At 25.5% G+C, this 26,052-nt stretch overlaps 1 protein-coding gene across 2 annotated transcripts in view; it reads right to left on the bottom strand.

Annotated features, from left to right (window-relative positions):
• Positions 1-26,052, bottom strand: part of LOC112687288 (thrombospondin type-1 domain-containing protein 4) — a 56,286-nt gene that overhangs the window by 12,341 nt on the left and 17,893 nt on the right. For both annotated transcript variants that reach the window (XM_025559916.1, XM_025559915.1), the window contains exons 4-6: positions 24,955-25,057; positions 22,918-23,017; positions 21,989-22,128 (exon numbers count right to left, since the gene is read on the bottom strand). In XM_025559916.1, the coding sequence (XP_025415701.1) occupies positions 21,989-22,128; positions 22,918-23,017; positions 24,955-25,057 (343 nt within the window). The remainder of the gene's footprint in view (positions 1-21,988; positions 22,129-22,917; positions 23,018-24,954; positions 25,058-26,052) is intronic.

Below are 26,052 nucleotides of genomic sequence, written 5' to 3'. Positions count from 1 at the left end.
AACTATTTGAGAAAAAAAAATTGTGCTTCCATTTGATTAGGTAACAAAAGTTGATAGTGCCGCGGGATATTCCCAAAGAGGTGGAAAAAATCTGTTTTTGAAAATATATATATATAGATATATAAGATATAAATATATATATATATATATATATATATATATATATATATATATATATATAGTCTTAGAATAGAAATCATGCATTTTAATTCAATCAACATTTGAAAAAATGCGTGATTTAAGAACCATATCATGATGAATGGGGTGAGCATGTTTAAAATGTATTATTATTATACATTATTGTTATTCATTATTATCAAAATATAATGCTATGTAGGTACACCAAACATTTATTTACTCCGTCGTCGGAAGCGGTTCCGAGTTGCCGACCATTACGGATCAACGGGGAACTGTGCGTCGGCAACGGATTATCGTATCTCATCCACCGAACTCCACTACGGACCACTACTATACACTGTAATATACTTCGGTACAACACTGTACGATCATACTACCGAATACGCTCGTTAACCGAGTCCATAAACGAAGTTCATTTACGTGTTCTTATTTATGTTGACACTCGTTATTAACATGGGAATTGGTGTCTCCAGCGCGCGCGCGCGCACACACGTTTCACAATATGTTACAAAACTAACATATTCCTGCACTAACTTTGTCGAATAATATTTATTTTTTTTTTCACCGTCCACAAAGCCGCCGCGGTGACCGTTGTAACCCACGTGCGTCTATAAAATGATACCAGAGCACTTAAACGGCTGTTGCGCAACACATTCGTGTTATATAGCGTTACGAGTGGTCCGTGGATACTTGAAAACCCGGCAATCGTTGTCGTCCATTGCATCAGACGCCGCCGCGCGGTTTTAATCGGCGAAATATAATAGGTACTGCCTATGCTCTCCTTCACTCTCCTCTCTCTCCTTATGTATATATATATATATATCCCTTTTTCTCTCTTTGTCGAATTCGCGGCATTACGGGTGTGAAATACGCTTGGGAACAGGCAATAACTGTCGTGGCGCTTTTATTTTTACCAATTATTTATTTAACCTAAGGATAGTCCGAAAAAATCCGAAATCCACACATGTGTACAACAGTGAACTGATAATTATAAATGTAAATTTAAACGGATTTCCTACGGTATCTACATTTCGTTTAGATAAACATGGAGCCGTTGACCCATAAGAATCGGTTTCATAACCAAATATTTAAGTATTCGATTATACATTAAGTCATCGTGAATGCCATTGCATTCGAATTATTCAGCAATAATTAAAATATAGCAAAGCAGACAAAACTTAGACAACGTTTAGGTTTCACGTTTCTCTAGCGAAGTATAAACGTACTTTTATTTCGCTTCTATAACTAGTTTAAGAATACTAAAGTTAATAAACTTTATGTATTGATACGAATTTAACGTGAAATTATAATATCAAATAACTATAACGTAAAAAGAGAAGCTTTTTAGTAATGGAAATAAAATACTCTATACATAATTAAAAAAGTGTATTGTAATAATTCTTCAACTACTCAAACATATACAAAAATATGAAAAAAGTAATATGAAAAAAGTCTACGAACACCACACAATGTATTACATTCAAAAAGATTGTAATACTTTACAAAATATTTTTATTCATATAAAAAATATTTATTATTTCGATCAATAATAATTGAACAATAAAACTAAAAAGTATACTGGTACAAAATTATAAGGGTGTTAAAGCGGCAGTGTCTTCAGATGGAAACGCCGAACCGAACGACTTTATTATAACACTGTAGTTCAAGTCTAACATATCGCTGACAGATTTATTGGCTTCAGTGAGAAGCTGTTTCATTTTTCATCTTGAAAAATATAAAAATTTGTCAAACCTAATACTAAATAATCATTTTGGTTGTTTACATTTCACCAAATAGTTCTTTACATGTGGGAGTATTTCATATTTCATTATCTTGAAAAAAAAATCACAAAATAATATATACATTGGATTTACTAAAATATGCATAAAACTACTCGCAGTACTCACAAACACTAACACAGTGAAACACATCCAATTCAAATACATTAATTTACCGGAAATGCAAAACAACGACAAATAATGAGAATAGAAAGCTTAAATGACTACTTTAATTTTTAGAATTTTATTTTAAAAAATCAACAAGCAAAAAAACTGACACCTCTCTATAGTAGTACGAGTATACAATTTTTATGTGCCATGATAATATAATTTCTATTAAAAATAAGCTACAAAACAAATTATTTAATCTTTAAACTTTGAATCGCAAAGGAAATTATTTATTTTTATTTCCTTTATTTACTGCTTTTAATCAGAATCATATCAATATAAAGATTTTAAATAGTGTTATGTAAACAAATTGTAAAAAATAAAAGTATATTTAACTTATATTTTATATACAATGACTTTCCAAGATCCCCCAAAGTAAATTAATTGATACAGCAACGTAAAAATTAAAAACCCATATTGCAATAAATATTTAAGTATTTTATAATTTTTCGATAAATTATCAATGATAATTAAATAATATATTACGAAAAAAAAAAATAGACTAATATATTAAACCAATTAATATTTAAAAAAATTAAATAGGTGAAATATGTCTACTGTACCATCTTATCAAAATACCTAAAAGAATTAAGAAATAAAATAAAATTGAAAAAAAAATAATACAACTACAAATATTATAAATAACACGTCTAAAATTATTTAAATAATTGTCTACATAGGCAACATAAACACGATTTCTGAATATACTTTTTATGTAGCCGAGTATATAAACACGTAGTTGTCAAGTAGGTTAGGTTAAGATATCTGTGATATCACAAATGTTATAGAATTCCGTTATTCAGAAACGACTAAACGACTCATCAATTTATACTTAAATTTATACTTATTGATTTTGTATTTGTAATGCCAACTGGCATACTTATGTATCGGTTTTAAGTGTCTTGTAGCCCTTTAATAAAAATCGACTAATGTCTACCAAATCTGGCTAAGAGGTTTGAAGATAAAATTACTTGTAGCTTGTAAACAAACTAAATCAATTCTATCGTTAACTAGTTTTCTGTTAATTTATATTAAAGCTAATAATTTAAAATTTCACTATTACTTATGCTTAGACTGTTATTATGATTACATTTTAATTTATCGAGTGAGGGATATAAATTAGATAATACTAAATCAAAATTTATTTTAATAATTGAACAAGTAAATTGACCTTATTAGGATAAGTTAAATATATTTTATTAATATATAAACAAATAAATAACTAGTTGATATATATATAATTGTATTTGTTTTTAATGTGTATTATTGCTTATTAACTTAATTAAATCATGTCACTCTTATCACACCAAGCACTACATAACAATAAAAATGCATGTATTAACATATAAAATGTGTACTAAATTCACTGTATATAATATAATAATATTGTATACTGTAAATAATATACTGTAAATAATATAATATATGAATAGATACAGGCTAACTCCAGCATTTCTAAATATACAATAGCCTATGAGGATTTACTATTTATAGTAGGCAACATGAGGTTATGCTTTTACATTATTCATAATTTCCGCTAAAAAACACTATTAATTCCTGAATTCATATTTATAATATAGAAAATATATTTTGAAATTGTTGAATATTTCATATATTCTTTACCACCAACTGTCTGAAAACAGACCGGCGACTTTGATTCAAAGGTATAGTCTTTAATTACAGAGAGGTTATTACAGCAATGAGATTGGCACTAAACAATTCATACACTTATATGGTCATTTTAATTCTCAATGCATATTAATAGGTACCGTGAAAATCATAAATGATATATACTTATACATTTCACTTTTAGGAAAAAATAATTTGCCACTTAAGCAACTGCGAATAAATAATTAATTTTATAATTTACACTGATTAATAATTATTAAAAAACAATTCAAGTTAAATTTTGTTAAATGAAATTAAAAGAGAGCAAGGATTATTAAAAATTTAATGTAATCCCAAATAGTATTTTATTGTTTTGAATTAATTACATTACAAATCTATTATAATTCAAAAATATTTTGTCTTCAAAAACTTTCGACCATTGCGTATTCTAAACTTGACTTAACTATTTAATGATTTAAAAACATATGTAGTAATATTATATAGTTATATTGACTTACTGCGATGACCAACAGGAATACGGGCAACCCAATACCAAAGTCCATATTTCGTCGTGCAATTCTCATCTTGTAATCCTCGAAATACTCCGAGATCGCTGAGATCCTACAACGGAGTTATTTTCTAAGCTGGTCCATAATTGTACGAGGAAAATATTTTCAAGTATCGTCCCGTAACAAATTAGCTGTATAAATACTTTAAAAAAAATATCCGTATGGAACGTTATCGACCATTAGCTGAACGAGAAATCCGTTTACACGAAGTATTGTTTGTCTCCGGCTAAATTGGATAAATCAATTCTCATCGAATTACATAAGGCTTTTATTGGAGATTGTCGAAAATAATGTAATAACGAATTTAAATTTGTTATAGAATGGTAGATGCATACCAATCGATAGAACAGTGTGGTTTAGAGATTTTTTTTTTTAAAAAAAAAAAGAAAATAATATAAATCGTCTTTGATTAACAAATGGGAAACTCGTTAATTAAAGAAGAAACAATATAAATGTCTTTATCAAAATAATTAAATGTAACAATAGCAATTATTAACGAGAGATAAATCAGATCGTAACTTGAACACTACATAGTGATGAACGAGAGCCGTGCTACGGTATGTCATGTCTGTCCAAATGGGAAAGACCAAACATTGATTTACGATTTGTAAATAATAAATCATAACGTTACAAACGGAACTGGGTGCACTGCTTTGAATTCTCAGATTATTATAATAGGGTGATTTTTATTAATAATATAAATCTATTGATGTAAATTTTTCTACAATGAAATATTGACATTTTCAAAGTTCTTAATTTAATATTTCTACTGTAAAATATACAACAGCTTATATAATATATGCTATATTAAAGATACTATTGCCAATAGAATATTTAATATTAAAATATTACATGCTTAATTCAAAAATAATATTTTCAGTCAATATAAAAAGTTCAAATTTACTAAATATAATTTTTAGTTAAAATAATAATATTTATTTTTAAAAACGTGTTGAAATATGTATTTAAATAATTTTTGTATAAACATTTTTTTATTAGAATAATTGATATATAAAGAATTATTTTTAAATCTAATAGCCATTCTAAGTGAGAAGGCATGTATCCAATTTTGTTTTTGATAATTGTATGTTTTCATGGAAAATGAAGGTTTCGTCAATCTAAATACTAATCAATCATAAAAATGTGTATTATCAATTTAGAAGTTGATAGAGTTTAAATGTAAAGGAAAATGTAAAAAAAAAAATTACAATTTTGTTAAATCTTATTCAAAAATAATTATTTAAAACAATATTGAGCAATAATGATGTCATTTACGTCAATAATATTAAAGAATGAAAACTTCAAAAATTCGTTGAATAATTTTAAACTTTTGCTCAATATACTATATTTAGGTAAAAAAATAAATAAAATAATAGTGTTTAATATACAAATTTAATTTTGGTTAAATAAAATGTACTAACGTTTTATTGTTTTAAAACTACAAAATAATATATAATAGCATAAATAACAGAATAACTGAAAAATATAATATTATTTAAATCTGAAAATTAACAATATTTATTTGTATAGATTAAATGATTTGAAGAGATTATTAAATAATTAATCATAAATTAAAGAGACGAAAATCAACAACATTTATTAAAATTTGATAGAAAATCAAAATAAAATACATAGATCTAGTAATATTATTTACGTTATCAAATATAATTTCTTTATATTTATTATATTTTAATGCTTTTTAAATTATGATATAAACATTAAAATATTAGTACAGGCTTATCAAAGTTATCAATACATTTATAAGAAATTATTTATATATATATTAATATATAAAGTTATTTCTTAAATTAATTATGATAAATAAATGTTAATGAAATTTCAAAGTAAATGTTATATTATAATGTAATGTAACAATAACTGTACATCAATAGTTCAAATATATTTTAATATTTATTTAAGTACTACCTTTAAAAAGACAAAAGAATCAATAAATTATTAAATCAAATTATATTGTTTCAAGTTCGACATTTAAGAAAGTGTACAAATTAATTTCAAAACTCACAATCGCACATAACAATAATAATTTTATGACTAGAAAATGAATGGGAAATCAAAACGAATTAAAGAAAACACAAAAATCAGAAACTAAGATAAGAACTATCTACTTACATGTTATATTTATTTTAACATAATATTAAGAATTATAGAAATATGAATTTCTGATAAAATTACACATAATTTCAATAAATTTTAAAGAATGTACAGAGTACATTTTATAAATGTATTTCTTTATTAAATTTAGTTCTAAACTAACAAAAAAATTCACTTGCAATGATGTTTAATGGTGATCACTTTATATAAATCGAATATTGTGTGTATTAAAATAATAAATTCCACTTACGAAATGAATATAAGTCAATATTAGGCCAATTTGTTACGTGAAATAATAATATAATCAAAAGTTTAACTATACCACTTTGAATTTGTATATGATTAAACGTGTGTATTTGTTTGCATAAATTACCGTCGGTAACACTCCCGCGAGCATCAAACCGCGTACTGTTCACAGAATCCCGTTGATAGACCGCTGCGTGCCCCTTAAATCTTTCTACAGTGCGTTGCGCATGCGTATAACATCCAGGTAAAATTTTTAAAAAAAAACATTGATAGCTAATTTTACTTGCATCAATGTATGTAAATATTTGATTAGTGAAAAAATTATAGAATTACAAATAATGAGCCGTGCTTTTGTTTTAAATACATTTATAAATAAACGTAATTAGAAAAATAAATGTTTTTTTCTATTATACCAATTTATTGTGATAATTATTTAATAAATATATATAACCAACAGTTTATTGATATATAAAAGAACATATTATACAAATATACGAAAAAATGCGTAAAAAACAAAATATTATGAATGAAATAATTGTATATTTATTGGATGAAACTTATAGAACAAAGAACAAATATATTTTTAAACCACATTACCTAGTAGGTACCAATTAACTAATACCTAACAATAATTAATACTAGATATGTAGTGTAATTATGTAAAGTTATTTTATGATGAAGCTGTCTACATATACTTTTAAACCATTAAATTCTGTCTAAATTTGGTTGGTTAGTAATTTAGTGTTTAAAAACTAATGTTACTTACAGTATTCAAATTATACTTAATTTAATTAATTGTGATAATAACATAGCCTTTGATAGATTTTTTTTAGTTTGTCTAAGCAAATAATGAATACTCATCTATCTAAAATCGATTAATGTATATATATATATAACAGCTAAATATCCTCTAGATACAAAACTGTAACGTGTACAAATGTAACTACAATGGCATGGCAAAGTTATTATTTTGAAGCAATTGCTTCTACAAAATTTGGCTATGGTTCGGTGGGTACCATCACACTTTGTTTAATATTAATACATTCAATATTGTAACTTGTTAGATTAGAATATCTTAGTGTAATAAATTAACTAATTAAGTACATAAAAATTACGAATAACTGTACAAATGTAGACATATTTTGTAAATATTAAATTTTATGTTTTAGGGGATATTATAAACCCAATTTTTTACATCTTACCAAAAATTAGTGGCAACACCCCATTGCATCACTTTATTATAGTTTAAATATTTCATAAAAAATCTTGAAAGTATTTTTTTTTTAAATATGCAAATTCGAGAAAGTAAATTTTAATAACTTTATAACGTATATTTACTACCTACACGTCAATGCTTCTATGAAAATGGCTTCTTTCAACTCCATCATCATTATGTTCCATACCCTATGTAGGATTTAATTATTAAAAGGTTTCTTAAAAATTATATTTTAATAATAATTTCAAAATAAATTTATTTGAACTAATTTCTGTTGTAAGTATAACCTGTAAGTTAGTTTGTTAAATTAACATTTGTATTCAAGATATATAATTAAACTACAGATATAATATCAAATTATATATTGAACTAATTTTTTTTTTATGGATATTATAGTTATTATAAGTTGCAAATTTGAAAACCTGAAGAACTTACCCAATTTTTTTTTTTTAATTTTGATTATATATAAAATACTGCAAATATTAAATCATATTTCCTACATTCATGTAAATAAAGTTTAAATACCGAAAATTAAAGAATTATCAAAACTCATAACTTAGAGTATATAATTTTCAAAACCATATAAACTATAAAATCATAAAATTGGAAAACATATATAATTGTATTTGTTATAATTTTCTAGGTTATTTTGATACGAATAAACGTGGCATTCAAAAATAAGTGACAATATTAAACTGAGAACGATAACATTCAAACTAATAAAAATTAACTGCATATTTTAAGACATTAATTGTGGACAATCAAAATGGTTTTGCACAGAACAAATTAATTCTCCTTTAGATATCAACAGTCATACAGTTATTGTACGTGAACATCAAGTACATAATGGTATAGCATCTAGGTTGACGTCACGCTCCAGACCATTGGTAATGAGCGGCTTGGGGTAGATGTGATGTGGATAACGAGTAGTACGACGAAGCCTGTCAATTACACGGTTGAATATGTATTTTAATTCACATTGTAATGTGTAATTATTATTACAGACACCGAGCAACGATATCGATTATTATCTACCGCTGCACCATTGAGGAAACTGACCGGTGTGGTGTTTTTTCTACACGGACCAGTGAACTACTTACATGCAGATTTTATCAGTCACTTTCAAAAAAAAAAAAAAATTTAAAAAAATATAACTTAAATCAAATATTAAAAGTCATATTGTATACATTATGGTATCTGTAGTGTATCATTGATACAACACGTTAAAATGTACGAGACACAGTCTGTAGCATCTTAACAAATTACAAATTAAAGATCTCCCTAGCTAAATTATTTGGTCTTGTCCGAAAGATATTTTACCATTTTTAATTTTAAATGCGATCTCAATGTATATATTAAATAAAAAAATTATAACTAAAAAGTGAAAAAAATGTATACATTCAATCCAAAACTACTTCAAACGAGAATACGATTTTCGAAAAATCCCTTCTATTTGCATATCTAGAGTATATTAGAAAAGCCACTTGGACAAATTTTAAGTTCATGTATTTTATCGTTTTTGATATGTAGAAATCAGTGAGTGAGTGATATTTAAATTTTATATACATAGAAGATTAATATGTTAATTAAAATATTAATAAGGACGAATGTATGTTTAAATACAGAAAATGGATGTTATGCATAATATATCTAAAATTAAAATCAATTGAAGGAGGATTGTTACTTACATATTTAATATACAAGTATTCAGAAAAACAAGACAATTATGTAGTAAGTATTCAAACTAAAATCAATTTTGTTCATTAACTATGTTTCAAATTATTTTTCTTCTATGTGGATATCCCCTCAAATAAATCATATAAATATAAACAAAACTCAAATTCAAAATTCAAAGCATTTTATTCTTATAAAAATATTGACCATGAAATTAACAAATAATTCACTTATTAATAAATCGATCATAGAACAGATTGAATACGTACATGAGCTATTTAAAGGGTTACTAAAAACACTCTGTCTGGTTTTTAATAATGAATATAAGACGGCGTTTTATCCCACGCGCAAAAATAATGTAGTATTAATTCATTTTGCCGCCCAAAATTCATGACATTAGAAAATAAAACTCTGAAATAGATTATGAAATATATGTTATTCATTTAGTTTATTACACTTGTATGGTATATATGATTACGGTATAAGAGTAGATAAATAAATCATATAATCATGTGTAACATATGTAATAAAATTATATTTCACACATGGTTTAAACGAAATATTTATCATAAATATATGATACATCCATATCAAATATTTATTTAATTGATTAAAGCCAAATTACAAAGAAAAAATTTTAATTTTGACTAGATTTCCATTTGGAACATTCCACAATGGGATATTTACATGGGAAGCGTGCAACCAAATAAGGTAAAATAAACTGTAACATTACTTTTTTGTATAAAAATAATTATAATAACAACCTAACTATATACATATTTGAAAACAATGTAAAAAAAAAATCGATGAGAATAGATTTAGATTATATCACCAATTTCAATAAATAAAAAACACTCTTTGTAGAATGAAAATTATTTAATTTAATACTGTCAGTAAAACAGCACCACAATCAACTGCAATAAATAAAATTAATAAAACACTTTTTATCAGATCTTCTCAAAACATAGTTAACAAAAACACTGACTTTTATCATTAATATGATATGTTAAAATCTAATTTTATAAGATTCTCGAAAACTCATAATAAGAATAATTCATAATCAAAATAATGTCATTTTTATAAATTACAAATATTATTTTTTTGTATTACTAATTGATGGAGTTATCTTACCAGTTAATTAATAGTAAATCATAAAATGTAGAACATTCAAATCATTATTATTAACTAATTAAAGAACATAAATTAACAGTTACAAAATACTCGTACAACTATAAAATACAAAATAATAATAATACATTTAAAGTATGGGTTAATTTGTTTATCTTCTCTGAAAAAGTTTAAATAAAATAACTAAAATAAACTATTATTTTACTTCAAATATGAAACTAACAAACACATTAACTACCATATTGTTTGTATAAACTTATAAACAATAATATTTATAAACAAGTATAATTATGGATTTAAAATTACTGCCCCTTAGACAATGATGTTATATTGGTCTTAAGGTATATTAATAATTTATTATAGCAGTACATGTACCGGTAAAATGTATTTATTATAATATATTATTTATGATTAATATTGTGACTGATTATTATATTTGAATAGTTACAATTCCCTTGCAGTGTTCTCCACCAAATATGACAACAAGGAAAGATGATTTATATTAATTTTAATTTTTAAGCCTGGTTAATTTCTTACACTACCCTAACAGGCTATATTATAGTTTGATGAAAGTTAAATTAACAGTGTACAAATGGAATGTTTTAGAATTAATTTATAAATTACTTATGTATTATTCATAATAACACCAGATTATTCACATTGTTGGTTATATGAATTATACACACATTCAGGACTTCCATATTTTGATCATTAACTAGTTATAGTTCATTTATTTAATACTTTTAAATATTTCAGCATTTCAATAAAAACTTAAATAATGTATTTCTAAACGAATTTAAGCACTTGTAATCATTATAAAAAATAAAAAATGAAGTTTACTTAGTATATACTATTGTATATTGTACTGATCATTTTGACTCATGTGTTCACATTTAATCTATTAGATAATGGAATATCTCATCGGTGTTTAATATATCTTAAGTACCTACATACTTTTTTCAATTCGAATTAATTATATTATTAACTATATTCTTAATATTAAAATACGTATTCTAAATATAATCAATTAGTTATGTTTATTTAACTATTGAATATTTTTCCCCTATTCAAATTTTGTATTGTTTTATCTTATTTATCTATCTTTATTTAATCTTATAATCTTATATAATGGTTAGTGATAAAAAATAAAGTCTGTTACACATATAGATTATTGTCATTTTTTCCATGGTAATGCAAAAATAATTTATATTACTTAATACCAGAATATTTTACACTACGTAAATGGTATTTTTTAATTTAAATATTTCATATTAAAATTATTAAATTTATATTCCAAGATTTCTAATAGGTACCATGACTAATACAAATTCAAATGCATTTAATTATTTTATTTTTTTTATAGTCAAATTAATAGTATGGTATATAGTAAACGTATTCTTTACAAGTCTGTTGCATTCTTTTTCAATAGAAGTGATTTGCAGCTTCAAATTCAATTATACTATGAAAAAAACATAAAACCAGCTACTATAAATACACGCAAATTCTGTGTATAAATTATTATGAAACTTAAAAGTTATCAATTATAGTCTTCACTAAATTAGGTTAGCCATACACAAATCTAGAATATGTTATTTATATAGTTTATTATATAAACATGTTTTAACTTCGGAAAATTCTTAACATTGAATGCTGTTTAAACTAAAACCAGTCAATCTTCATATTTTAAATACACATTCACCATTATATCATTTAATTTTATATGTGTCGAATAGAGTTGTTTATGGAATTTAATTTTAACCACAAAATAACTTATCTACTGTCATGCCAATCGAAGTAGACGTAAGCGCCACCAAACACACTTAATACTTTGAAGCTGCTTTAAATTTATTGCTCATGAAAAAATAAATACAACTCAATAATTAAATGTTCTTGTATAATATGTGATATAAATATGCTTCGCTTAATATTTTACAGAATTTATTTGATATTCACTTACGATAATTTACTATTGGTGTTCCATTATGGATCACAATGAAAACCATTAAATATCAATCTATGTAATTTGAATTAATAACCATTTTAGCAGTTGCAATAAATTTTCATATATTTTAGTATTTTATTCCTGTAATGACGAATTACCGCACAGGTATATATTTCTATTTAAAAAAAATTAAAAGAAATTATTACAAATTTAATTTGCTTGTTTAATTTATTGAGTTTTAATTTAAATGACGTAATACTTAAACTATTTTATGATATAGATAGAAATATCAATAATTGATAAATAATACAACATAAATTGATAGATCACTATTAATGTTTTCCGTTGATTGAACGCTCATTGAAAATTAATATCATTATGTTATCCAATTTCTTTTAACTCGATAAAGGATTATCTGAAATATAAATCCTGATACGTTAAAATAGTAAATGATAATGATAGTATGTTATTAACTTATTATACTATTATTCTATAAACGCAAGGTAGAAAATCCATTATCTTTAACACCTGAAAACATAAACTATAAAATAACCAGAAAATATTAAATCCATAAAACTAGATCCTAGTTTAAAATAAATCGATATTGGAACCAACTTAACACACTAACACACCTTGTTATAAAAGTTAAATTTGTTAACTCGAATAAAAAATTAAACTGTGATATCAAAATACAATACATGTTGTATACAAATTACAAGTTACAAAATGTATATATTAGCTTTTCCCTTTAGAATCGGGTTTTAGACATAGCCAGTGGATATATAATTTTGTAGCAGTTTAAGATTGTAAACACAATCTACTCGTTTGGCTAATGCCATGTATATATTATCTGTATAAATACATTACCATATCAATATATACCCTTCGAAAAGGAAAAAATTCGTTCAACTATTAACATTACACAGGCGCTAGCTGTCACAGTAATGTTTGAATAAATTATAATCGCGTGTTTACAATGCGGATAAATGTCAAAAGTTTAAAAAAATTATCACAAAATGGATTTGTCACTGTCGAGAGTTCAAGCTATAAAAGGAATAAATTTTTTTTTTTTAAGATAATACACGCCGAAGATTCTGTTACAAATATATTTCGAATAATTATTATATCAATAATATATATATTTGATATATCATACCATATTCTAATTAGATCTAAAAGAAAACTCAAAATGAGTCGTAATATTTTTAAATTCAATAAAAACTAGTCAGACAATTGAATAATCATATAAATCATCATAATTCTATTATAAAAATTGTATATATTACATTATCATATAAAAATGCATTCAATTCTAAATTTTATAAAACTATGTAAAGTTATTTAAAAAATGCATCACAATAACAGTTATTGTGATGAGTTACTATACCGTCATGTAGACGTGGAATTTAAAAAAAAAAAAAGATCAATAATAAGCCGACAAGATATAATTGCCATATACATGAGAACTTTTTCGATGAAAATTCTAAACCATTATCACGCAAAAAGAATTTTACATGTTCAACGAAATATTTTTCATTGCCTCAGGATCTTAGTTAATAGCTCTATTAACCATGTACACAAAAACCGATCTCTAGCGATATCTTAATTTTTAGTGATATCATCGGGGAGTGGACTGAAAAAACACTACTAGTCTGGAAGCTATTTTGTTCCGGTAGGTACCAGTTAAGATCGCTAGAGATAAGGTTATTTTTATTTTTTTGTTTTTTTCGTATTGCGTGTGATATAAAAATATATGATTTTGTCTCGAAGTCGTTGGTATGGCGCATTTAAATCGTTTGATAAAAACAACAAAATCAATGCATGGTACGTTTCGGTGTTAGTTAATACCTATATGAAAAATATATGTCCACCAATAACACGGTTACACCAAGGCACTGATCTAGAAACATTAAGGTAGTATTTTTTGGATTGGATTATCATCATGTTAAAAACGTGTCCACTGTCCGCTTCATTTCATATTATCGTGTAATCACGCTACTGAAGCGTATGTAAATATTCCGAGTATTTAGATTTTAAATTAGTTGTGTGCTGTCGTTTATTTTAGAAAGTACAAAAGTATGTAGAAAAACTAAGATCCATTAAGGTGTTAAAATTCATTATTAACACCCGGTAGGTATTTTATATATATGGAAAGTAGTATAGACTGTCAATCCCGCCCGTTTATCGTAAACAATACACGAATAGCTACGGTTTAACGATACATAGGGGGACGTATAAATAAAAAAAAACAACACCGGTGAGACAGCGAAATCGGTAGGATTGAAATAATAATATTCGCTGCACCAAGAGAATATCCATCGACAAAAGATACTGATAAAAAATACTCAATCGTCCCCTGTATACGCAGGAGCTTATTGACACACGCGTTTAGAATTTAATCCGAGCAATAGTTCGAAGTGCGTGCTCAAGATGACACGTTTTGCTGAAATTTAAAAAATAAATTGAAAGCCAGCTCGCGCGCTTGTGCGTAGGTACCGGTGTATAACGGAAGGTATAAAATTCGTACACCAGGTGGTCCCGGTATAATACAATGAGGTTTTTATTTTTATTTTTTTATTTTTTGAACCGCTCTAAAGAGTACGCCTAGTTTTCCGGATATTAAAACGCAACCGGTTTGCATGAAGTGCGATTAAGCGAGTGCGCGCGTGTGAACACTCATTACTATCATCATACGTTTATATGTATATATAATACAAGTATAATTGTAACCGAGCAAACAGCCCCTCAAAATATAAGTACCTTAAATACGTTTCCGCACTATTGAACCAAATGCAAATCAATAGGATATTATAATGTACAACTATCAATGTAACGTTAAAATTGGTATTATGATTTTTTACCTTATTATATATACATATATAGATGACATAACTGATTCCACGATAACGCGAAATCATCCGATGCTTCGGACAGCAATATAAAAACATTATTCTGTGTGTATATATACATATATATATATTAACGGTTTTTAGACTGTGCTCCATGGAGCCCCAACAAAAAAGGGCTTCGCAGTCATTTCTGAATTAAATCAAATTCAAATATCATTATTAGTTGAATCATACAATTTTTTTAGAATAAATTTGTTTTAATTGTATACAAACAGATTTGTGCATTCATTTTTTGCCGTCAGACTAAATACTGAAATATTGCAATAGAAAATGAAAAAAAAACAATATCATTGTTACCTTTAAAACTTATAAATTACTAAATAGTATTTGAATTGTGTTTTTTTTTTTTAATTTAATTCATTTTTTGGTATTTTTATGATACACGAATTTTAAAGAATCATAAATTAAAAAGCAAATCATTAATATATAATTTTTACGAGTTGTGGTTTAGAATAAATATTTCCTAGTTTTTATGACTTCATGGATTTTTTTCAGCATCTTATGGGCACCGCGAACAAACTGTATTTGAGAATCGCTTTAGGTACTATAGAAAAAAGTGTACGTGAAATGTATGTAGATTTAGTATAATGTGAAAAGCATGTCCGGCGGTGATATTGACGACAAATAGAGGATGTGAGAAAAAAACTGTTTCTTTAGACTTTGTTATAAGAGAATATTTAGCAGATAAAAACGTTTGTGTGCCGTTAGGTATACATGCCAATACAATCTCATCGTTATTTCATTGCCGCGTGACAGATGCCGGATGCTATAAATTATAATAAACAAAATCTAATGATTTTTCAAGTGTATAAAACTAAAATACGCAAAAAAAAAAAAAAAAAAACGAGGCCGATGTTCGTGTTTGTGCGAATTATGTACGTTTATTTTAAACGATGTTTTTTATTCCACTTTTAAGTATTATTATTACCAATTATTTCCTTGGTTTTCAAAAACTATATTTATTTATTTTTTTATTTTTTTTTCGTATACAGTTTTGGAATATTTAATTATTTAAAAGATACATAATTATAACTCGACAGCGCACAAAACATTACATAGATCTAATATACTGATTACGATTGATGGTAAACGAGAGAAATATGAACAATTTTTTACATGAAATAATGTACTTAAACTGAAATCAGTATGAGAAAAGATACACATCTACCCATATGCTAATTATTTGACCAGAACGTTTCCTTTAGCATTATAATATATACACTTTGATTAATCTCTTAATAAAAATATTATACGTGCATCAACACGGTAATTAATATCATAAAAAGTTATTGTTTACCATTTATTATAAATAAATGCTAATAATATTAAAATCAAGACATTAATGCCAACAAATTCAACCGGTATTATTTTGTTCAATACCTTCAAGATTCATAATAGTGCATGAGTTTATTTTAAATAATTTCTGATATTTAATTAGCTCTCATAAAAAATGTCTGTGAATAACAATTTATATTGCATTTCCATGGCAGAATAAATATCGGCAAACATCAACTATAGAAAAATATACTATCTATTTAGTAAGTAATGGTTATAAAATAACTAAAAAAGAAACTTGAAAATACATTTAACTCCCTAGTACATAAATTCACTTTAAAAATTTAATTACAGGAAAATTGAAAACATTGTTGTAAAACTAATACATTTCTTGCTTCACTCAATGTTGAAAACCTGAACAACATGATTACTTAGCATTTAGTAACAGCCAATAAATAATATCACAATTCGTGGGCAATATACAATGTATATCATTATCGGAATGATAACTTATTAACAATAGGACAATAACAATTCTATCAGGTCTCTATATTTATGTGAGTTTCCATTATGGTCAAACCTAAATCTAAAATACAAGTAGTATACTATTTTATCAAAACTAAATAAAAAATTATAAGAATTTAAGTAAACATATGCAATCGTCTTCAAGCAGATGAAACAAGTAGATTCTCAGAGTTCCTAATTTAATTGCTGTTAATTTTAGCGGTAACTGTATGGTAATATTTAAATCAAAAAATACATGAATTGCCTCAAATATTGAAAATATTAAGTAAACGCTTAAAATCACGTGAAGTGTAATGATATGGAGAAAATTTGATATCTTTCTAAGATTGGTTAGTTCTACATGGAAAACTACCTTAGGTAGAAATTCAATTTGGTAATTCAATTTGCAAATTATACTTAATGGATTTTAATTTGGGTAGTTCGAAAACAGTTTCATGGTATAAAAATTAATTTTAATCAGTTTATATTGTTGAATTACATAAACGATTCAAAAATATAATACAGTATATAAAATAAAAATTATACATCTAACGATCGTTCTTAAATACACACACATATAAAATAACATATACTCGTACACATCGTGTCCTGTTACTGTCATGTTCAAAATACTAAATACAGCTTATAAATAATAAATACAAATACTTATAACTTATGTTAAGTAATGTTTTATATAATATAACAATAGGACTCATCAACGGATAGCAGATAATATTATGCCGTTCAAAAAATAGCAACCTATAATTATTTTACATCGCCATGCATTTTTTTTTTCTTCTAATTCTGAACGAGGTTAACTATGTACAGTGGATTAGGCAATATCAATCATCTACCGACACACCTTTGTTATGCTCGAGCCATTTGATGGATACTTTGGAAGTATGCCCGAGTGCCAAAATATGATAGTATAATAATGAGCGATGGGTCGAAAAGTATGTACTTTCTTTACTGTATAACCGCGGTGTTGAGCACAAACTGTAGGTGTAAAAATTTTCCGAAAATCTGATCTTCATTAGTAGTTACAAACAATTTAATAACGATAACCCAACATATTTATAACACAAGTGATTTAATTGATAAATCATAAAACCAAAAAAATAAAATGGCTACACAAATATATAAGAAAATTAATTATTTTCATCCCTTAACTGTGAAAAAAAAACAGTAAGACGTTTTTTTAAACCAAAGAAAGATGTGTGTGAACACAATTTTCTATCGTCAAAATGTATAAACCAATAATTTATTTCGATATTAGTTCCCATATTTTTAGTTATTTTTTTATGATGGCTATAATGAAATTATTTATCTAAATGAGAATTATAATATACTAAGATTAGACCCATCAATTAATAACTCACAACTATTACCTTAGTAATTAGAAACATTACATATTTATGTTAGTATAATATTAGCGAACAAAGATGTCTTATATAACTGTGTTTACAGCTATTGTTTTCTTCTCTACGTGTTGTACAATTTCATCTGCAATAACTGTAGACAAAGATCCACAAGCTATTGAGGACTTTCAACCATTTAATTCTACTGAAAATGCAATACAATCGAAAGTTGATAAATATGATGATCAAGTGAAGACCGTCCAGTTATACTTGTTTTTTGGGTACATATTTCTTTTAATCATAGTGATGTTTGTATGTTACATTACTTATAAAAAACCAGTCAAGTATAATCCAATACCATGTTCTCATTGATGATATTATAATTCATAAAATACTAATAATTTTAAAATAAAACAATATATATTTAATGTTTAATGAATCATTTTAGACTCACTTATTCATAGCAATAGTATACATAAAAAATTTACGCATTAACAACAATGTGTATTATATACATGCAATCAATATTTCAATTCAAAAAATAAGTAATAGACTAAAATTAACATTTCTTTCATATGATTTAAATATGATTAAGAAGATTATATATATTTTTTTTATTTGAGATTATTATTTATTTATATTACATTTAAATCTAATAATAAAACTTTTACTATATAATTAACATAGCATAACAGTACACAGATCATATTTCTTTATTTAAATTATACATTATGATATTGCATTTCAATATGAAAGATGAATAAAAAATAAAAAGATTTCGGCAATCCAGTTAACGAAATAAGTTATGCGACCGCACGTAATAGGTTTCATATGATACGTATGACATATCATTTACCTTTCAGTTTGATTAATTTCTAGACAAGTGAATAATGTGTTCAATGTATTCTACTCTGTTTTCTTTGCATATGATAATATATTTGTATAAGCTTCTGGTGGCTTGTCTAAAACATCATATTCCGGTAGAGTACACACATTTATTTCAAAATAGATTTATATAACCCTGGTTTTATTCTTCTTTTAGAATTACCCAGAAGTCAATCCTATTTATGTTTACTGATCTTTGAAATACAATTTTCATATAGGAACACAGAACACCTCAAATCAAAACATATTAAGTTGATTCTCATATACGATAAGAAAATAAGGCTTCAGACTTTCTATTTTTCAAAAAATATTCAAGACATTTTTTTTTTCAATAAAACTTCTATCGTTGATATTTTCCCGGCTTTTAATTGTAAATTATTTATAAGTTTTAGGCGAATTACTTTCAAATTCGTTGTATTCATTGATTTATTATAAAAAAACAAAAACATTAAAAATATTTTTATACGAAGCGTATCAATACAATAATAATAATCGACGCGTGTGTACTCCTTCAACATTTCAGTCAATATTGCATATGTGTAATATATGTTGCGTCATCGTTATTTTCTCTGGCGCTAATTCTACATCAAATATTATTCCGGTTTATAATTTTAATTTATTTTCGGCGATGAGATCCAATGAGAAAACAACACATTAACCAACTTAAAGCGCTTTTTAACGGGTATTTTCCAAATGGATTTATATTTTAATAGGTATTGATTTTTTTTTTTTTTAAGTTTATAATTTGTACTGTAAAAGGACAACAAGAACCAGAGCTAGTTGAGGAAACCGCCCAAAAATATACGTTGTATGTAATTATGTGGTCCGTGTTCACACCTATGTTGCCATGGACCATTAAAAACGTTACACTATACACTGTTATTTATAAATTGATTGTCGATTGACCATTTATTTTCAAGAATTTTAAAACTATTTTTTTCATCTTTAATTTATTATCAATAAAAAATAATTTATTTTTTATCACGTTGGCAACCATATAAATGTATCTAATTACATAAAATGCACTGATGTAGTACACTAATTCAGATTTCAGTAATGCATGATCTATCCTAACCATAGTAATATAATATATAACAATAAAAGTATTTACTTAACCAGACTACATAATTAAAAACTCAAGTACAATGAAATTTATAGTTCAATAATTATTAATTATAGTATGTATGCCGTAAACAAATCTTCCAAAATTATTAATAATTTTATAGCCCCGTATATTATTTTTTCAACCACTTTAAGATACCTAGTCAAGATACATTAAACAATCTTTAAAAATTATATAGTTAAATAATTTATTATATAAAATCCCCATGTAGCAACATAAATAATAATATTGGCTACAAACCTAATTTATTAACCATATTTAAATACTAATTTCCAAGAATCTTATAATACGTAGTTCATTAATTTTTAAAATAATTTCATTTACTAATGAAAATAAATATTATAGTATAATCCACATTTATTCTTCAAGTGAGATTAGAAAATACGAATAACGAATATGAATAATGTATAATATGGCCAGTATGATTTGATTTTAATAATTTTATTATTTTAAATTACTCAAATATATTCTTAAATAGAATACAAAACGTTGAAAAAAATTACTATGAACAGATTAAGAAATAATATACGATTAATTCGATTTCTCTTAAAATAAGTATAAATATATATATATATATATATATATATAACACATTATATAGTAAATTATTTGAAGATAACTCAATCATGCGCAAAAGCTTTTGTAGACCACGACTTAGACATTATCAGAACTAATCTGATGATTTGTGGGCGGCGTTAATGCCAGACCAATTAGTTGCTCAGTCATCGTCTGTAAATTAAATGATTCCCAGCACGTTCTCCGGGGTGAAAAGGTGTTTCTTATCCCGGGGGAGAATCTGCTAGACAACTAATTTTCAAACGTATAATAATATCCATAATACCGCCGCTTAAATGGTATACATTAGTGTACAATCAAGTAAATATCGTCTACAAACTTGGTCGAAAACCAAAAATAATTTTATGCCCCACGAATAATATACATGTTGATTAATTGCAGTCGACACGCATGTGACATTTTTATTAATAATTAAGAATTAAATTTACCTTATATTCTGATTAGTTCTATGATATTAGATTTATGAAAACTATTTTGTACCATAAAATCGTTTATGATCGTGATTTAATTTATTAAACAACCGTAATCGTATTGTGTTATAACATCTATGGACGAAATGGTAAACGGATTTACCATTAACTCGAAACATTTTTTTTTCACTATAAAATTAATTTCGTTTGATCTTAAGTAAAAATACAATTTTTTTTACACCAATGGACTTTTAATAAGATATTCATATTTTAAATCCTCAATTAAAAACTATAAGAATTTAAATAAATAATAAATCCAATTTAATTAATTTATAAAATTCATAAACAGGATAGAATATTTTCACTTACCTTACATTGTCCTTCCACACAAACGTAAGGTCTTGAATTATTTGTACCGTTACACGATGTTCCATCTGATACCTTAGGTTTTAAAGTGGCATAAAAGCGATATCCAACTGCTCGACAGTTTAACGCACATTGATTTGTGGCTAATGAATATAATAAAATTTCAAATAAATTTTCATCGTATAACTATTATTAATAATATAAATGTATAAATACAAAACATAAATAAGACGAATAATAATCATTTTTAACATCGAAGAAATCATGTTTATAGTGTTTTCAATTTAGTGTGAATATTTTTTATATGTAATTTATACTTTATAGGGTAGGTTATAAGAAAAAACTAATAAATCAAAAATATATATTTTTATGTTATACAATATAACTTTCATATTATGTTAAACGATAAAAATAAACGGCTATAAAATATTGCTTAATTGTACGTAGTACAGTTCAATAATTCGATAAAATATAAACAAATAAATATTTTTAAAGCTTACAATTATAAGTTATTTCTTATAAGTTAATGACTACAAAATCATTGATATCATAAATAATTTGTATATAAATATAATTAAATACTCAAAAATGATTGAAAAAATTTGAATGTCTTTCCTTTATAGAAATATATTTAATTTATCTATAGGAATCATTAAAAAGGATAGAAAGCTTGATCTTCGTAAATTATTATAATTTTTTATGAGCTGCACTATATTTTATAATCAAATCTTAATGTATTTTCATATTTAAATAATTAATCACCACAGATTAAAAAAAATTTAAAATATTTAAGGTCATCTAATACCCATTAAAGTTAAAAAAATCAGCTAGTTAATTTGTTTTACATATTTTGTTTATTTTTCTTATTAATCTAATAATAAATAATAACAATACATGTTGAACGAAAACTAAAAAATGTAAAGAATACTCACCATGATAATATGCTGACCACGTGTACTTTTGACCATTAAATAACTTGTCGTTAAACGACGAACATTGAATTTCACGAAAGTCAGTATTATTCTGGCACACCTGAAAAAAAATTACTGTTGAATAATGAGGGTTTTCAATTTGAGTGTTAAATACAGAAAAAATATTCATTCAAAAAAAAAAAAAAAAAAAGAACTACAAAAATAGTGGTTGAAATTAAAAACAAAAGGAACTTGTAAAATAATAAACCACCAATAAAACATCAGATCGATTTATAGTAATTGTCACTGATCCACATACATTATTGTTTTAAGAAATTTGTTGTACATTTGAGATAAACAAAACGTTTTCAAGCAAACTAAAATACTCTCAATTAATTGCATATTCAAAACAACCTAATTGTAAACTGTATTGTCCTCCGAGGACTATAGTGCACACATTCCTAGTGCACTCGTCCTTCAATAAATGTCTGTTCAAAATGACAACCCAGTTAAGTATGCACGCCATTGTCGGGATCGTTTTTGTCGGCATTCCACACCGGCTAGGTTGTGTTTGGATTTTTCAATTTCACACAAGACGGCTTTTTATTAATACGTATTATTGAATTTACCATGTTCGAGCGTAATAAAGATTGGCGTGTGTCATACACGGAGAGGGTCACGTTTACAAATAAAATTTCCGTCGACTATACAGGACTGATGAATGACATTGTATTACACATGATGAACAGTTGTTTGGTTGAAATGGACACAGTATAGATATGGTTACAATTTTAACTAATATCGAGGTATACATCAAAGATTATAGTTATGTGTTTTTTTTTTTTTTAAGAAAGCTGTGCCTTTAAATGTTCATTGCGTTCTTTTAAAGAAGTTTTAGGTATTTATAAGGGAAAATAATACAATCGTGTTTATTCATGACAGTGTCACGAAACCTATTTATAACAATGGTCAGAAACTGAGTTTTTAACGCAGGTGCTACAAAAAAACATATCATTTATTGCTCAAAAACGTGACTCATACAAGGAACATATATTTTATTATACATCTATGATTTGGCTTGTATATGAACTGTAATAAATGTATTCAATTATGTATTATAGCAGAAAAATATAATAATATATTGTACAAATATATAATACCTCCGTTTTAATACTTAACTTCCGAATTCTAAATGTCAAGTCTTAAACCCTTTTATTTCTCTTTAACTATTTTTTTGCTATTAACCATTACACCTTCATTTTTTGTTTTTTTCATATCAATAGTTGAAAATGGGTCAGATTCTAATCTGACCTTTTATTTATTTATTTATTTATTTTTTCTTTTGAGGGGGGATAGTAATAAATTTAATTTTATACTACATACAAATTTTTGACAATAAAAATCCATATTTTATTCTAATTTACTCACAAAAAAAATATAGTTTAACATTCTTAGTAAATTTTGATAAGACAAATCTAATGACATGTATGTAAAATTCCCTGAAATCATAATTATCTCCTCCGTAACAATAACCTTAGTGTCGACTTATGATCTGAAGATGTTTTAGCACCCTAGCTGTGTTGTACGTGTACTTGTACCGCACACGAATAGAGCATCCAACTACAACAATGACCAGTCATCCTGACCAATATCCTAAGCTCATTTTTTTCCAGTGATTAAAGCCCTCCTACTGTTTCACCTCAGGTCAATATAAATACACGAAAATATTTTGATTTATTGTGATGCCCGTTTGGATACGTTGAACGTGTTTATTACGAGACAAACACTTTATCGATACGGTAACAAGCTGGTGGTGATTGTAAAGGTTATCGAGATATTTATTGAAAGTCAATATTACCCCATTGTATTGTTACCGTATAATTATTTGTAAATATATTACTCGCATTTTTTTTCGCCTCTTAAATAATTATAATCAACCGTACATAGGAGAGTTCTAACTTCGTACGCGCGTCGTCCAGGACACCCAGTTATTAATTTAATAAGAGAGATAAGAACTTAGATATACATTTTTTTTACGATCGACCACTTTCAACTTACCTGTTTATTACAAACGTGATATCTGGTTTCATCTGTTGGTCCTCGACATTCGGTGTTCACATTGGACACTCGTTTCAGACGTTGTCTTTTGTAAAAAACATTCCTGCAAGGTAGGCAACCTCGATAAATATTAGAATAATACTATATTAATATACCAATTTTATAATTAATGGATTACAAAATTGATAAACACACAAATTCTATATACATTATTTTATTTTTGTTTCAATATTGAAAACTCAACGCTAAAAGTGTATACATTTGTAACATTAAAATATTAAACTACATTTTTAGTATTTAATAAAATATGATTGACATTTCCTACAATGAAGTTTTACTTTTTATTACGATAAAATCATAAATAAAGAAACAATTACATTTTATTGGTATACTCGTATTTCATTTTTCTTTTACGATACACTATTAATATTTTGCCTTTTTCCTCACATCCATAATCGTTTAAAAACAACATAAATTACAAACATTACCCTTATATTTTATTTTCAAACGTAAAATATATTACTATAGTATAATAATTTAAACTAAAGCATAATAAATTCAAAATTATTAAAGGAAAATTAGAGTAAACAGAAAATGTAAAATTAAATAAAATCTTTACAAAAATAGAATAAACATTGTTTAATGTTTATTGAATTAAATTAAATTAATTAGATCAATAAAATTAGTTATAATTTAGAAAATAAGGAAATAAACAAATTAAAAGTGATATTACTAAATCTAATATGTTCTAAATCATTCCAAGTTATATTTTCTAAATTGCGCATGAAAATATTTCTGCATACATCAAGAAAAAAAATATTTAATGCAATTCGGTTTTGGATTTTATTTAAATAAAAATATATCTTACGATATAGCGCCTGAATACTTGATGGACAAGACCTATTTCATTTTCAAAAGTATTTTATAATATTATAACCGAATGCATTAACGAATTGACACTGAGACAAGAAGTCAAAAAAACTTAGCCTTCTTGAGCTTTTACAACGAATGAACAAACAAATATTTAGAAAAGTTTTTTTTATTTTTGCTTAACCATTACATATTATTAAAACATTTTTGTTATCGAGTCCAAACTTG

This window comes from Sipha flava, unplaced genomic scaffold (genome assembly GCF_003268045.1).
Source record: "Sipha flava isolate LNK unplaced genomic scaffold, YSA_version1 339_pilon_pilon, whole genome shotgun sequence".
Classification (NCBI taxonomy): Eukaryota; Metazoa; Arthropoda; class Insecta; order Hemiptera; family Aphididae; genus Sipha; species Sipha flava.
The sequence above is the reverse complement of the archived record's forward strand: the minus strand, read 5'-3'. Positions and strand labels throughout refer to the sequence as shown.